Source organism: Triticum aestivum, chromosome 7B (assembly GCF_018294505.1).
Source record: "Triticum aestivum cultivar Chinese Spring chromosome 7B, IWGSC CS RefSeq v2.1, whole genome shotgun sequence".
NCBI lineage: Eukaryota > Viridiplantae > Streptophyta > Magnoliopsida > Poales > Poaceae > Triticum > Triticum aestivum.
In genome coordinates, this window is record NC_057813.1 from 638,746,469 (window position 1) to 638,760,533 (window position 14,065).

Sequence of the window (14,065 nt, forward strand, 5' to 3'; positions counted from 1 at the left end):
GGGCCCAGTTCTTTGGACTCGATTCTGAAGAATCACTGCCTGGAAAATCACAATCGCAAAAGAACTCATTGCTTCTCCAGGAATCGTCTAGAATCACCCACAATCGGCAGTGTATTTCAGAATCGAGCAAACTTGACGATTCTGGCGATTCCCGCAAAGCAAAACGATTCAGTTTTAGCAAATACCCCTATTGGATGTAGAAATTACCCCCAATATGCCACTCGGGCCAGCCGACCGACAGAGAGGCCCAGCCCAAAGTACTCGTCGATTCCCCCCAGTCGCTCGTCCCCGTCGCTCATCCCCATCCCCGTTCGACCTAGGGTTGGCGCCGCCAGCCGGATTCCCCGCCCCGAAATCGTCAGCTCCGCCGCCGGCGGTCCTCTACAGGGCTTCCCCGTCCAGTCCACAGCCACCCCCGACCCCTCGGCGCCGGCAGCAGGAGGCGAACCGGCTTCCCCGCCCCGACCCAACCGCCCTGCAGCAGGAGGCCCCGGCGTCGACCGAGCCCACTTCGCCGGTGTTGGTGAGCTCCTCTCTATCTCATCCTTTCTCCCCTTCTCTCTGTCATATCTCTGTTACATATTAGTTCAACTCTGTTTGCATGAATCAAAAAAATTATACGGCTACTTGTTTGCTTATGCTGTTTTCGATCTGTATGGTTATTTGGTTACGAAATTTGTATGATTGATTGCTACTGTTCGAACTCTGTTTATAGCAATGAAAAATTGCATGAATGATTGCTACTGTATGAATTTTGTAGTGGTATGAAATGACTGCTGCTTAGTAAAAAAATAGTTTACATTTAAACGTTCACATATTGATGTTGTAGATGGAGAAAGTGAAGTATCCAAAAGCAATTTGGGATAGTGCGGCTCATTCCATTTATATGGATGTGTGCGTAGAGGAGGTGCGAGCAAATAACCGGGCCCCTAGAGGCACCACTTTGTCTGATGTAGGACAAGCTAATTTGCTTACTAAGTTCAATGAGCGCTCTGGGCGTGGCTATTCGCACTTGCAATTAAAAAACAGGTGGGATGCATGTAGAGGTGATTATGCCATATGGAAGACATTGGTTCAAAAAGCTTCTGGCATTGGAAGAGATCCTTATACGAAGACCATTGCTGCTACAAATGAGTGGTGGGCATTGGAGTTGAAGGTACCTTTGTTGTTTGTCATTTTATTAAACTGGGAGTCATGTTGGATTTTTCATTTCATTTAACATGAATGTGTGCTATTTCATTGCAGGCACGTCCGCAGGCTAGCAAGTTTCGGTATGCTGCACTTGCGGAGGAGGATAAAATGGAGGAGGTGTTTGATGCTTGTTGTGTCACAAATGAGCATGCGAGGGTGCCAATGCCAACATATCAAGGTTCTACGTCTCGAATCAATTTGGATGATGAGTCTGGTTGTGAAGGTGATGAAACTCAGGTTACACCTCGTCCTAATCGTGCTAAGGGTGGGAAGAAGAGGGCATGTCCTTATTCGCCAAGTCCTAAGATGAATGAAAAGTGGGCAAGTGAGCATGCAAAAAATGAGGCATTTGTGCGTATGGTGGACCTGTTTGATTCAAGGAACAAGAGAGATGCAACTCAAGTTTCAGCAAGAGAGGAGATTCACGAAATGATGGCCATGGTAGAGGCGGATGGTGGTGCACCTGGGAGTGATGTTCATTTCTATGCTTCACAACTATTTAGGGATCAGACAAATCGTGATGTTTTCTCTGCCTTCAAGGGTCACGAGCCTAGTGCGAGGCTTCTATGGATAAACAGAACATGGGAGTTCAACAATAAGTAGAACCTCTATGTTTCAAATGCTTTCAACTTGTATCGTAGTTAACTATTTTATTTTGTTGAACCATTGTATTTGCTTTGAACTTGTACCGACTTGAATTATGTTGTTTGCCTTCTTATGAAGTACTCTTTTGCTACTACACCTTGTTATGAACTACTCTTTTCCTACTGCACCTTGTTATGAGCTACTCTTTTCCTACTGTACCGAATTGTGGTAACCTCCTATGTGTGTATGTGGTTGTGGCAGATGGATAAAAAAAAGCAAGAAGATGAGGAATTTGAGGCTGGAATGCTTGCATTTGCTTTGGAAATGGCGTCGTCAAGCAAATCATTGCCGTATGCGTCAAGAAGATTACCACTTGTTATAGGCCTCCAATGGGTGGAAGAGAAGGAGAAGGATCCAAAAGCTTTCTATGCTATGTTCAGAATGAGGAGGTCAGTGTTTTACCCATTACATGATCTGTTGGTTGAGAAGTATGGGCTTAAGTCAACTTGCAACATATCATCCAAAGAAGCGCTGGCACTTTTTCTATGGACTTTGGGAACAACGCAGACCACTGACAATGTTGCAGATCGGTTTGCACATAGTCGTTCTGTCACTAACAAAAAATTCCATGAGGTTTTGGAGTGTGTGGACCACATGGCCGGTGACTACATTAGACCAATGGATCCATCCTTCTCTGAACCTCATCCCATACTTAGAAAAACAAGGTTCTGGCCTCATTTCAAAAATGCTATTGGAGCCATAGATGGAACACATATTAAAGTGGTTGTGCCTAAGGAATTGGAGCCCCAACACAGGAACAGAAAAGGGTACACAAGTGAAAATGTCATGGCAGTGTGTGATTTTGATATGAGGTTCACTTTTGTTGTTCCTGGATGGCCCGGATCTGTTCATGACACACGTGTATGGAGCGATGCTATAGTTCGTTATGAGCATTTCCCACAACCACCAACAGGTAATCTCTTGTATGTACACATGTTATTATGGTGATGCTACTGTACCTTCTTGTTAACCTCCTATGTCTTATTGTAGATAAATACTACCTTGTCGACTCTGGATATCCAAACAGAGTTGGATATCTAGCACCATACAAAGGACAACGGTATCATGTACCCGATTTCCAACAACACCCTCCCATGGGGAGGTATGAGACATTCAACCATCGTCATTCTTCTTTGCGAAATGTTGTCGAAAGAACGTTTGGTGTTCTCAAGATGAAATGGCGTATTCTCCAAGGCATACCACGGTACAAACCGGAGACCCAAAAGATGATCATCACTGCGTGCATGTGTCTTCACAACTACATCCGTGATAGCAAATTACGTGACGAGCATTTTGACAAGTTTGACAATGATGCGTACGTGCAACCTGCACAACCGTTTACAGGTGCCAACGCTTTACCACCTGAAGATGATGGTACCATGAACGCTACACGTGAGGCTATTGCTGTCAGTCTTGTACCTGAGAGCGTCCATCTATTTGTAGTTTGCAATTTGCTTTTAACTTGTAATATTTAGCACTATATAATATTTCCAACTTTGGTCCTAAATTGTAATACTAAGCAATTTATGATTTTGCAACTTGCTCTATATTGTAATATTATATGCTTCATGAGATTTGCAACTCGTTTTCGTGTTCAAAATAACCAAGTGTTGCATATATATCACACACGTCGGTCTAGGGGCGTTACAGACATTTCAGCACACAACTCATACAACAATCATAGGTTAGAATCACAGAAAAGAACTGGGCAGACGATTCTGTGGGCAGATGATTCTCTGGGCAGTTTCCCAGAATCACGATTCTGGAGAATCATGAGGCTAAAAGAACTGGCCCCAAGATTCCAGCCATTACTGCCTCCTCGGTAGATCATAATGAATCTTTTTCACTTCAAACAACATGGTCAATCTTGTTCCATTCAAAAAAGATGATGCATCTTACTAAAGAGCCCATTCGGCTCAAAATACAGGAATCAATATCTTTTTTTTTAAAGGAGCGACACATCTTAGTGCGTAAAGAGAAGGCATAAGTGGGGTCATAATTACTATAATTAACCTAACTTTGTGGATTCTAACTTCTAAGACCTAGCAGGAGAGCAATATTTTCATCCACATTATTATACTCGATTATCCTTATAATGTAAACCTTTTCATAGAAAAGAGGAAATACATTGCGTTGTCATCTGTATCGTAGTAGCCATAACAGAACTCTATATGCATCTCGTCCTAGGTTTAATGTAACGACAACTAAACTGTTCCTGAAGTAGTTTCAACTGTGCCACCTCTGTTGATGTATATGCAGCTAGTACAAATTTCTATGGTAGATTTTAGATAGAAAGGGAACCAATGAACTTCGATTGTGAGCTCCATGGGTTTCTGGAGCTTCATGGGTTTATTGTCCATTGTGTCCCCCAACTCAACGTCGATTGTGAGCTCAGTGTCAGACTTGAACCAATGAACTGTACCAGCAGGAACGTCTTTCCATTTGCGAACACCTACATAGCCATCCAAAAACAAGAAGAATGAAGGCTAACTGATGCATCTGTTCTGGGCGTGAGCGGCAGGTAAAGTACAGATACGGAGAAAAGGTGATAGCAAGGTACCATGTCGATTAATTGAAGCTGAATTTTGTTCCTTTGTTCTGCCTACTGTATGCCTCCAGTCCTTTGTTCTGCCTACTGTATGTCAAACTCGTGAATATAGCAACAGCACAGGAAGGTGTGAGGTTCTCCTGTCAAACTCGTGGACATCAGGAAGGGAGGGAGAGGCAGGGGACTCATGGACATCAGGAAGGGAGGGAGAGGCAGGGAGGCGACCATGGCATGGGACGGCGGCGGCTGCGCGCGGCGCCGGCGCTCGGGAAGACGGAGGACCATCATGGCGCGCGAAGCGAGGCGCAGAGGAACGGATCTGGTCGCGCAGAGGCCCACTTGCGGGAGAGGCAGGGAGGCGGCCATGGCAGGTCGTTCTGGAGGGAGGCGACCATGGCATGGGACGGCGGCGGCTGAGCGCGGCACCGGCGCTCGAGAAGACAGCGGACCATGGAGGCGCGTGGAGCGAGGCGGAGACGCACGGATCTGGCCGCTCCCACGTCAGATCGGGCCGCAGTGGAGCTCCACATCGGGATCCATGGGCCAGAGGCAAGATTTGTGAGAGAGAGGTCGGGAAGGGAGAAGGGAGAAGAAGAGAGATAGGGCGCGCGGGAGGGATTACCGGACGAAGGCTGGAGATCGGCAGCGGTGGCGCTGGACGCCGGTGGTGTCAGATGCAAGCCAGAGGAGGGAGAAAACCGTGAGGGAGAAAACCGGTTGGGGGGAAAGAAAATCGAGTGGGACGGAACGGGAGGAAAGAAAATCGGTGGGCGAGGGATCGTACGAGAGGCTTGACGAAACGTAACAGGGGAAACGGAACGCTACATTTCTTTTAGATAGTAGAGATTTCATCATCGAATCCAAAGGGGGAGAAAGGAGCACTCACATCCGACCGTTCGCCCCGAGCCTCGCCCGCGCCCCTGGACGGTGGGACCCACGTGCAAGCCCGAGCAGAGGAACTCGCCGCCCGGCGGCCGGCGGCCGGCGTGTAAAACCCTAAACCCTCGCTGCCCCCGGCCCATGCCCCGCGCCCCGAAACCCTAGCCCCCGCTCCGCCTCGTCATGCCACCGCGGCCGTCTCTCCAGTCGCTGCTCCTCATGGCGGCCTCCACCTCCACGGGCGCCGGGGGCTCGGGCCTCCTCGTCGCCGCGCGCCGCCGCTTCCCCGCCGCCTTCGCCGCCCTGGGGGGGCAGCGCATCCGCCTGCTCCACTCCTTCTCCTCCCGGACCCGCCTCCCCAGGCGGCCCGAGCTCGCCTGCTGCTTCGGGACCGCCCCCGCCGAGGCCGTGCCCGCCGCCCCGCGCTCCAGGAATGGTAATGCGACAGGTGCCACTCTCAGAGGCTCTCTGGTTCTGCTCTGCGGTGCAGGAGTTTCTTTTTCTTTGGGTATTGCACAGCTGCGTGAGACAGGGAGTCCGGTTGTTGTTTTTACTGATGTGTTGCCATTCTGGGATGACAGTTCTTTCGATGGAGTACAGAAGGGCTTGTGAAGAACGGATAGGGCAGGTGGTCGAGAAGATGAAAAAGGAGGGAATAGATATGAGCCAAAGGAGGGTTGGCGCTTTTCAACGGAGGATTTGCCCAAAGGTATGCCTTTTCTGATACCAAGAATTGTTGTTTCCATTTGCTTTTCTTTTCATGATGTATTTAGCTGGATAAGAAAGTAAGCTACAAGTTTTTTTTTCTGGGGATGAGTATATCAAGACTTAACAGCCATAATTTGTATTGATCAGTTTAATTATCTCATTTCTGTTTCACATATCGTGCACGTTGGAAGTACAATGTATTAACGAGCCTTTCACAGAACAAGCGTTCTTGAAGAATGAAGCAGATGTAAATTATGATCCATTTGATGACCAGCTTAGGGCATTATTAACCGATCCCTAAAAAATAGAGGAGTAAACATCGGAGTAAACCTTAGTGAAGTACTCCCTCCGTTCCAAAATAGATGAACCAACTTCATACTAAAGTTAGTACAAAGTTGAGTCATCTATTTTGGAATGGAGGGAGTATATTTACTCCACTAAGTTTTAGCCGGACCTAGCCGATCCCCTATATATAACGGAGTAAAACTTATTTTTTGTTTATGCATTTCGTCGCACACTTGTCAAACACAATCGCCATCACAAACATTCTCCATAAAGCAATAGCAATCGAATCCTCTCTGGAAATTGACCAAGCAAATCTGAAGCGGGCGGGAGGTGGGCGTGAGCGAGGGAGTGCCAGAAATTTTACTCCAGAGCCAGTCAGCCGAGTATATTTAGGGAAATGATTGGGGCCGGAGGATAAATTTTACTCCACTATGGCGGATTGGGGATCGGTTAGGTGCGCGTTAGGAGTAAAACCGAATTTTTACTCCTCTAACACCGGATAGGGGACCGGTTAGAAATGCCCTTAAAAACATACCCATCTGTATATAATATACTCTCTACAAAGTTGTACTAAGGGTGAGACACTTATTTTGGGACGGAGGGAGTAGAAGATAGATATATGCTATTTTGGTGATCCATTGTACTTTATATTTTGATCTATTAAACAGCAAATGATTAAGTATGATTTCCCTTCTGTTAACTAGTGCAAAGGGGGTTCAACTAAGGACCGAAGCCTCAGCGTCTTCATCCGGGAAAATGGGTGAGTTTTTATGTACAACACACTTTGAGCTTGTTAGTCGGAGTTGTTTCTTAAGGTATATGTGTGTAGGCTATCTGTCATCTCATCTCTGTTCTATGCTGAGTACACATGGAAACTGGACTTGTTTTAGAGCGAGTTGTGGATGGAAAGGCTATACCCAGGTGAGTTTACCAACAACTTAAAAGAAAACTGAAAGTAATATAACATCTTGATACCACTATTTTTCTGTCTTGCGTCTGCAGCCTGATGGAGTTTCGAAGGCGTACCAAGCAAATAAGGACGCAGGAAATGAAAATGGAAGTGACCAGGAAGTCAAAGCAAATCAGCCAGTCAAGGTTGTCAGAAAACTCGTGAAGAGGACCTGAGTCTCGAGCCTCTTTGTGATGAGGTAATGGAAGTATTATCAAGTAGACTTTTTTGATTGGTATATTCTTCAAAAGATACTGAAACCATTTTGATAGTTCTCTTTTGCATTCTTTGATGTATGCTGGCAAAAACTTTTGCACATGGGTATTCTGTAAGATGGTTATCTCTTGCAGCTCGTGACATACTTCTCGGAAAGAATGATATCGGCAAAAACACTTCGAAGGAACAATGTATCACAACGTAAAAGGAATGACAAGGTATAACTGTACGCTGATGCATTTTTAATATGCAGAAACATGCATTGTGATACGTACATGTGGCATTTTATTTGCAGATTGTAATTGCTTTCACCTATAGACGTGATGAAGTCCTTGTTGGCTGCAAATACAGGGAGGTCTCTAAGAGATTTTCACAGGTTTGTTGTGCTCTTCCTTTTCAGGATTCATGCTTAATTTATATTTTTATGAATATTATTCGTACTCATTTTTTCTTCTTACCTACCAGGAGGTGAACACTGAGAAAATTTTGTATGGTCTGGATGATATAAAGCAAGCACGCGATGTTATCATTGTATGTTCTACATTAGCCATGCGACATTTTTCTGTTCTTTTTCTGCCAATCAATTTGAGTTTGAGTTCACAAATTATTTATTAGCTTGTTGTCCTTTCTGACATTGCAGGTTGAGGGTGAAATTGATAAACTTTCCATGGAGGAGGCTGGCTATCGTAATTGTGTGAGTGTGCCACATGGTGCACCAGCTAAAGTATCAAAGAAACCCCCGGACAAAAATCATGTTAGAACTATTTTTTGATACTGCTGCTAGTTTCTGTCACTAGAGTTTATGTTTGCCAGTGTTATTTTTTTAGTGTAGGTCCTTTGATGTGAGCTGATCTGTACTGGAAACCTTAACTGTGAGCTAACATCTTCTTACGTTCCCTGTAAAGCTAGGATAAGAAGTATTTATATCTGTGGAACTGCAAAGAGTATCTTGACCCGGTGCGCATTTTCCTCGTTTCAGAAGTTATTTGCAAACTCTATTGCTAAGATAGAAGTTTTGGTGTACTGAATATGTTTCACTACATGGTATTAGGCATCTAGGATAATACTGGCAACGGATGCTGATCCTCCAGGGCAGGCTCTTGCTGAGGAACTTGCTCGACGTCTTGGTAAAGAAAGGTTTGTGTGCCATTGTGTTGCAATCACAAGCTTCCTCAATTACTTTAATTACATATGACTGTGCAGGTACTCATTTAACTCGTTTGCCACATTTAATTTGATGTAATCAGGTGTTGGAGGGTCAAATGGCCAAAGAAGAATGAGACAGAATTTTACAAAGATGCTAACGAGGTTTGTTATGGCATGCATAGGCAACTTTGACTAATAAATAATATTGCTACCATTCTTCTGTTTGTATTTCATGCCGAAAGATTTTCTGATGTTACAAGCACGATCAGGGCCTAATAGGAATATAAATGTCCTGCACCTAACGTGACTCTCAAGATAAACTTATGCCAACTTGTATCAAGAGTCTAACATCCTCATCCGAGATTGTAGTATTAAAGTATTAATATGCTTTCTGAAAGTAATCTAGTTGTGCTCTTCTTAATTAAAGCCTGTAAGGTTTTGTGTGTGCAATGAATCTACATTCTGAAGAACCATCTGAAATGTATAGCCACATTTGAGTTCAGTTCCTACTGTCTTTAGCTCTGTTTTTACGAAACTAGGCAAATTTGTCTTGGAACTGTAATTGATCCTTATAGCTCCTTTTTCGACTACAGGTACTTGTGTCCTTAGGACCACAAGCATTGAAAGAGGTTATACAAGGTGCTGAACTGTTTAGGATTTTAAACTCTTGATAGTTATTATCTAAGACTTCGTGGGAATGAGCTTGGAATTCCTACTGCTTGGAAATGTGGATGGGCTCTACAAGGTATCTTCGTGAAATGGTATCTAGTGGCGTACAGCCTAATTATGTCACTGTTGTCACCCATCTTGCCCTCTGCGCCTGTGTTGTAAATCTGCAACATGGGTGGGAGCTTCCCACCCACATTGTTAAGCATGGGTTTATAGGGTATCGCTTGTTGTGGAACTCTCTTATTGACATGTACTTCGAGTAAGGCAAGCTCTCTGTAGCGCAACATGTCTTTGATACCATGGAGGACCGCAGTGGCGGAGCTAGCATTTGAGAACAGGGTGGTCCGCCCTTCCCCCCAAAAAACGAAAAAAATGACATGTGAATGTTCTAACTAATTATCAATATCACATAGAAATAGATTAATATGGTCTTACAAACACACTAAAATTCTCAACTAAGTCTAAGTAATTCTCAATTAAGTCCAAATTTTGCATAAAGAAGCCTACATGGTATACTACATGGAGCATAGTACATACCTTGAGAAGTTCAAAAAGACTATGTTTCTGGTCTACGCTTTTGCAATGCCATGAAGGTATAAATTATATCATCTTCATTCACCTCAGAGAAAATATCCCTCTCAATGTATGTGACTAGGCAATCATCCAAAAGGCTATCACCCATCTCATTTCTCAACTTGCTCTTTACTAAACTCATAGCAGAAAATGCTCTCTCAATATTTGTCGTGGCCACCGGTAGAATCGGTACCAACTTTAGAAGCAAGTACACCAAATTATGAATAATATGTCTCCCTGTTTGAAGAAGCTGAACCGAGAGATCAACAAGATTTCGATGGCCACATCTGGCATAGCCTCTGCCTTCTTCTTCCTTTTCTTCATAGCTTCTCTTTGAAAAAGAAAAACAATGTATCTGGTCCTCTTCATTTCTTCAACAATTCTACAATAAGAATTACTTTCTATCAATAAAGCTATTTGGGGCAGAAATGATGTGCAAAATTATGCATGTGTTTGGTTATCTATTGGATAGCATAGCACAGAACAAATAAACCATAAATTAGAAATGAGGAATCAGAAATTGGGCAGTTCATACCTTAAATCGGGCTCAGCTGAGTTGCTACCGCAGGACATGGGCACTGGGGCACTGGGCGGCCGCGGCCGGCTTAGCAGGGGCGTCAGACAGGCAGGGGCAGGGACGCGGCACCGCACACGTGCAGGGCAGAGGCGCACGTGCAAGCAGCTCGCAGGGGGGCGGGAAAAGGAAAGGGATCCTCCTAGAGCCACGGAGGCTGGGCTCTGGCCAGCGACCGGCGAGGGCGGCGAGCCGGTGATGGCGAGGGCGGCCGGCGTCGGGAGTAGGGCACGGGGCGGCGGGTTCTGCTCGATGTAGTCGCTGGCTCGATCTGGACGAGGGGCGTGTTGTGGTTGCATCAGTTGGGCTGCGTTCGGGTTATTGGGCTATTTTTTTTTCTCTCTAGCCCAGTAACAGATCCATAGGTATATAGGTTAACCCAAAATCCCAGGGTGGGCCGCGGCCCACCCTGGCCACCCTATAGCTCCGCCCATGGAGACCGTGATATGGGGCCAGTTCTTTTGGGCAATTCTCCGAGAAGCTGGGGAGGGGGTCAATTCTCCCATGATATCCTACACTAAGGGCGCGTTTGGTGTCCCTCCACTCCGCTCCCGGAGCGGACGGAGCTGGAGTTATAATCCCTAGAGCGAGCTAACAGATGCTCCGTAGATTCAAGGATTTGAAGGAGTGGCGGACTGCCGAACGCGGCCTAAATGATAGCAGGATCTGAAATGCAAGAGAAAGGAACAGTTGCGCTACGGCTTTTTGACCAGATGATTGATAGTGGGATTGACCCAGGCCACATCATCCACGATCGTCAAGCGGCTGCCGGGTCGGGCGACGATGACGGAGGAGAAGCGGTCGGCTAGCCCAGCATGACCTACGAGGTCACCGTGAAGTATAGGCTAGTTTAGTTTTTTTTTAAGGTTTTCAGTTTACCGGACTTAATACCGTTTGGTTTTATGTATAAATTATCCTAGTTTCAACGAAATCTGTCGTGTTTATAACAAAATTTGCTTGATTTGATCGAATTTCGTCCGGTCAGATTGAGTTGTTATGAAATGTATGCGGCTAGCGTTGGATTGCTGCCTCTCGCATCCGTGTCCGTGGACTGGTCCTCCTTATTCGTGGACTGGTCTCCCTGTCCGTGAATAGATGCGGGATGAAATTTGCGGGTTGCCGTTGGAGATGCCCTTAGTAGCTCAGATCCATTACAAGTGAACAAAGATAGTCTCTTGCAAGACCAAATGAAAATACGGCATGCCAACATACATATGTACCTGCCTATGTAGGATGCTTTAGGAATTTCATACGTAGAACGAGCTAGTATACCGGTAATTCACTTCTGAACCTAGGCTCAGCTGCACCCGCCCTTACAAAAAAATCAACAAATATTAGAAATTCAAAAAATTCTGATTTCTTTTTTATGGTAAATAATTTGACGCGTGAGGTACGCTCTAAGTTTCAAATCATTTGGACATCTGAGAAGCTCTCGGCAAAAAAAAAAATTCGGGGTCTGTAAAAATGTTTACTGTTCTGACCCGATTTGTCTTGTTTGCTGAGAGTTTCTCAGAAGTCCAAATAATCTCAAATTTGGAGCGGACCTCACGTGATAAAATGTCTACCACGCAAAAAAAGATTGGAATTTTTTGAATTGTTTTGAATTTTTTGTGACTTTTTTCCTGGACGGGTGCAGATGAGTCTGGGCACCGAAATGCAAAAAGAAAAAAACATGCGGTTTAATTCATCTAAAAACACATTAGAGAACGTAAACAAAAAGACATATTTGCAAACTTTGGATCTTAAGCTAAATATTTGAAACAAACAACAACTCACGCAGGAATCACTAGAGACCTTGTCTTTTTTATCGCCAATAATTTTTATAAATCTGTATCGAGCAAGTAGGGACAAGATTATATATACAAAATAACTAAAATGAGGCCGAAAATTGCCAACATGCCGGAGAAGGGACAACTAACACACTGTGCCTCATGCATTATCCCATATAACCAACCTGCAGCATGTAGGATTGTTATCGATCATCAGTTCATCATTTCAGAAGAATAAAAATTGACCAGAAGTGAATCGCTGTTACGCCTTTCGGGCCAATATTCACAAACCAGGCATCATGCACATATCAGTATGCAACATTGCTACCAATCCTAGAATTGGAGCAATTGACATGACAGAACATGATAAAACATAGCATTGCCCAAAATCACAAATTTGACATCCATTGCATGCAGCAATTCGATTCAATCCGGTTGTCCCACTAATAAGATGCAGATCAAACATTAAACTAGATAGTTGGAGCCGTTAGAGATTAAGTAAATGCAGATGCATGCTAGCAGCAGCTAGAAAATTAGTAATCTGACTGAAATGGATTTAAATCATAAGTCTGCATAACGAACTAGTTGAATCCCCCTTTGACGATCAACAATGCATGCGGTCCATGAGGTGCTTGCTGACCACAAATCGACCATCACAGCTAGAACAAAATACAAACTGGGGAATGCACGCGTTAATATCAATTGCCAATTTGCCACCCCAAATTTGGCATTCGATTCGATTGTCCCACAGATAAGATGCAGACCGAAATTACACTATTACATTACACCTAACTGTTGAAGTGATCCAGAAAGATAGCCAGAGTCATCCACACAGATAGCAGCATAGCATAGCAGCAGATTAATCTGACCAAACTGAACTGAAACCATAAGCCTGAATAATAAAGCAGCTAGAGATCATCATAGGTAAAAAAGACTGATAGCATGAGCATGGCTAAGATCAACAATTCAAGGGATTCCACCCCCTTCAATCGCTTGTCCACAGCCTCGATCGATCAGGTGAAGTAGCGAGCTGCCTAATCTGTTGATGGATATGGCCCGTCCTGCAGCAAGATGATTTGGACAGTCAGATTGATGGATGAATTGGACAGTCAGATTGATGGAAGGAAGGACAGAAGAGGAAGGTTTGGGCTTTGGGCAGACCTCGGAGATGTAGGCGACCCTGTCGGTGAACTCGGCGAGTCTGGCGAGCTCCTTCCGGTCGAGGAAGCGGGAGAGCACGGCGACGGCGAGGCTCAGGATGGTGCACCCGCTGTCCAGGAAGTCGAGCGCCTTGTCCAGGTCGATGGCTGTCTTGGGCTTGCCGTCCGGCGCGGAGGTGTCGTCGTGCTTTTCCGCCGGGGTGCGGGGGGCGGGAGCCGACGAGGTGCTCGATGCAGCGCGGGATGTGGTACTCCTCGGGCAGCTTGACGGCGAAGAGCGCGGCCTCGACGCGGGCCAGGGCCTCGGGCTGGGTGGTGGGCGGGCCGGGAGGCGGTGCGCGAGCAGCGCGTCGTGGAGCTGCTCGTCGGGCATGCGGGCGAAGGCGGGGTTCATGGAGTAGCGGCCGCCGTTCTGGACGGCTAGCTCGAGGCAGGTGCTCAGCATGCGCGCGCCGGCCTCCATGCCGATGTAGTAGACCTTGAAGAGGTCCGAGGCGAGGTCCCCGAGCTTGTCCTCGTCGGGAGCGGCAGGGCCGGCCTGCAGGCGCAGCAGGCAGCGCTGGAAGTGCAGGAGGCGGTCGCGCTGCGGGCGCAAGTTCTTGGCGGCCATCATGGCCTGCATGAGGACGGTCCCTACCTCCTCTTTGCTCACCTCTCCCGCCATGGCCCCAGCTTGCTTGTGGAGACACACTCTCTCTCTCCCTCTTTCTCTCTCTCTCTCTCTCGGAGGCGGAAGGAACGGAGGGGATCGGG

General features: G+C 46.0%; 2 protein-coding genes, 1 long non-coding RNA gene and 2 pseudogenes across 3 annotated transcripts; 4 read left to right on the forward strand and 1 right to left on the reverse strand.

The window, feature by feature from the left end:
• Positions 1–943: 943 nt before the first annotated feature.
• On the forward strand, positions 944–1,857 carry LOC123158323 (L10-interacting MYB domain-containing protein-like; the record flags this gene model as incomplete). Its single annotated transcript, XM_044576361.1, has 2 exons — positions 944–1,156; positions 1,246–1,857. Coding segments are annotated over 2 exons (762 nt in total), but the record flags the coding sequence as incomplete, so codon positions are not given.
• Positions 1,858–5,397: 3,540 nt separating this feature from the next.
• Positions 5,398–5,875, forward strand: LOC123158324 (uncharacterized). Its single transcript, XM_044576362.1, has one exon. It carries the CDS (start codon positions 5,447–5,449, stop codon positions 5,873–5,875), a length of 429 nt encoding a protein of 142 aa, XP_044432297.1. The 5' UTR covers positions 5,398–5,446.
• Positions 5,876–6,687: 812 nt separating this feature from the next.
• On the forward strand, positions 6,688–8,193 carry LOC123158325 (primase homolog protein-like; annotated as a pseudogene).
• Positions 8,194–8,252: 59 nt separating this feature from the next.
• LOC123162742 (uncharacterized) lies at positions 8,253–8,804 on the forward strand. The gene is made up of 3 exons (XR_006481453.1): positions 8,253–8,378; positions 8,473–8,558; positions 8,669–8,804. It is a non-coding gene; the product is annotated as an uncharacterized lncRNA (long non-coding RNA).
• A 4,382-nt stretch (positions 8,805–13,186) lies between these two features.
• Positions 13,187–13,976, reverse strand: LOC123160853 (uncharacterized; annotated as a pseudogene).
• Between the last annotated feature and the right edge of the window lie 89 nt (positions 13,977–14,065).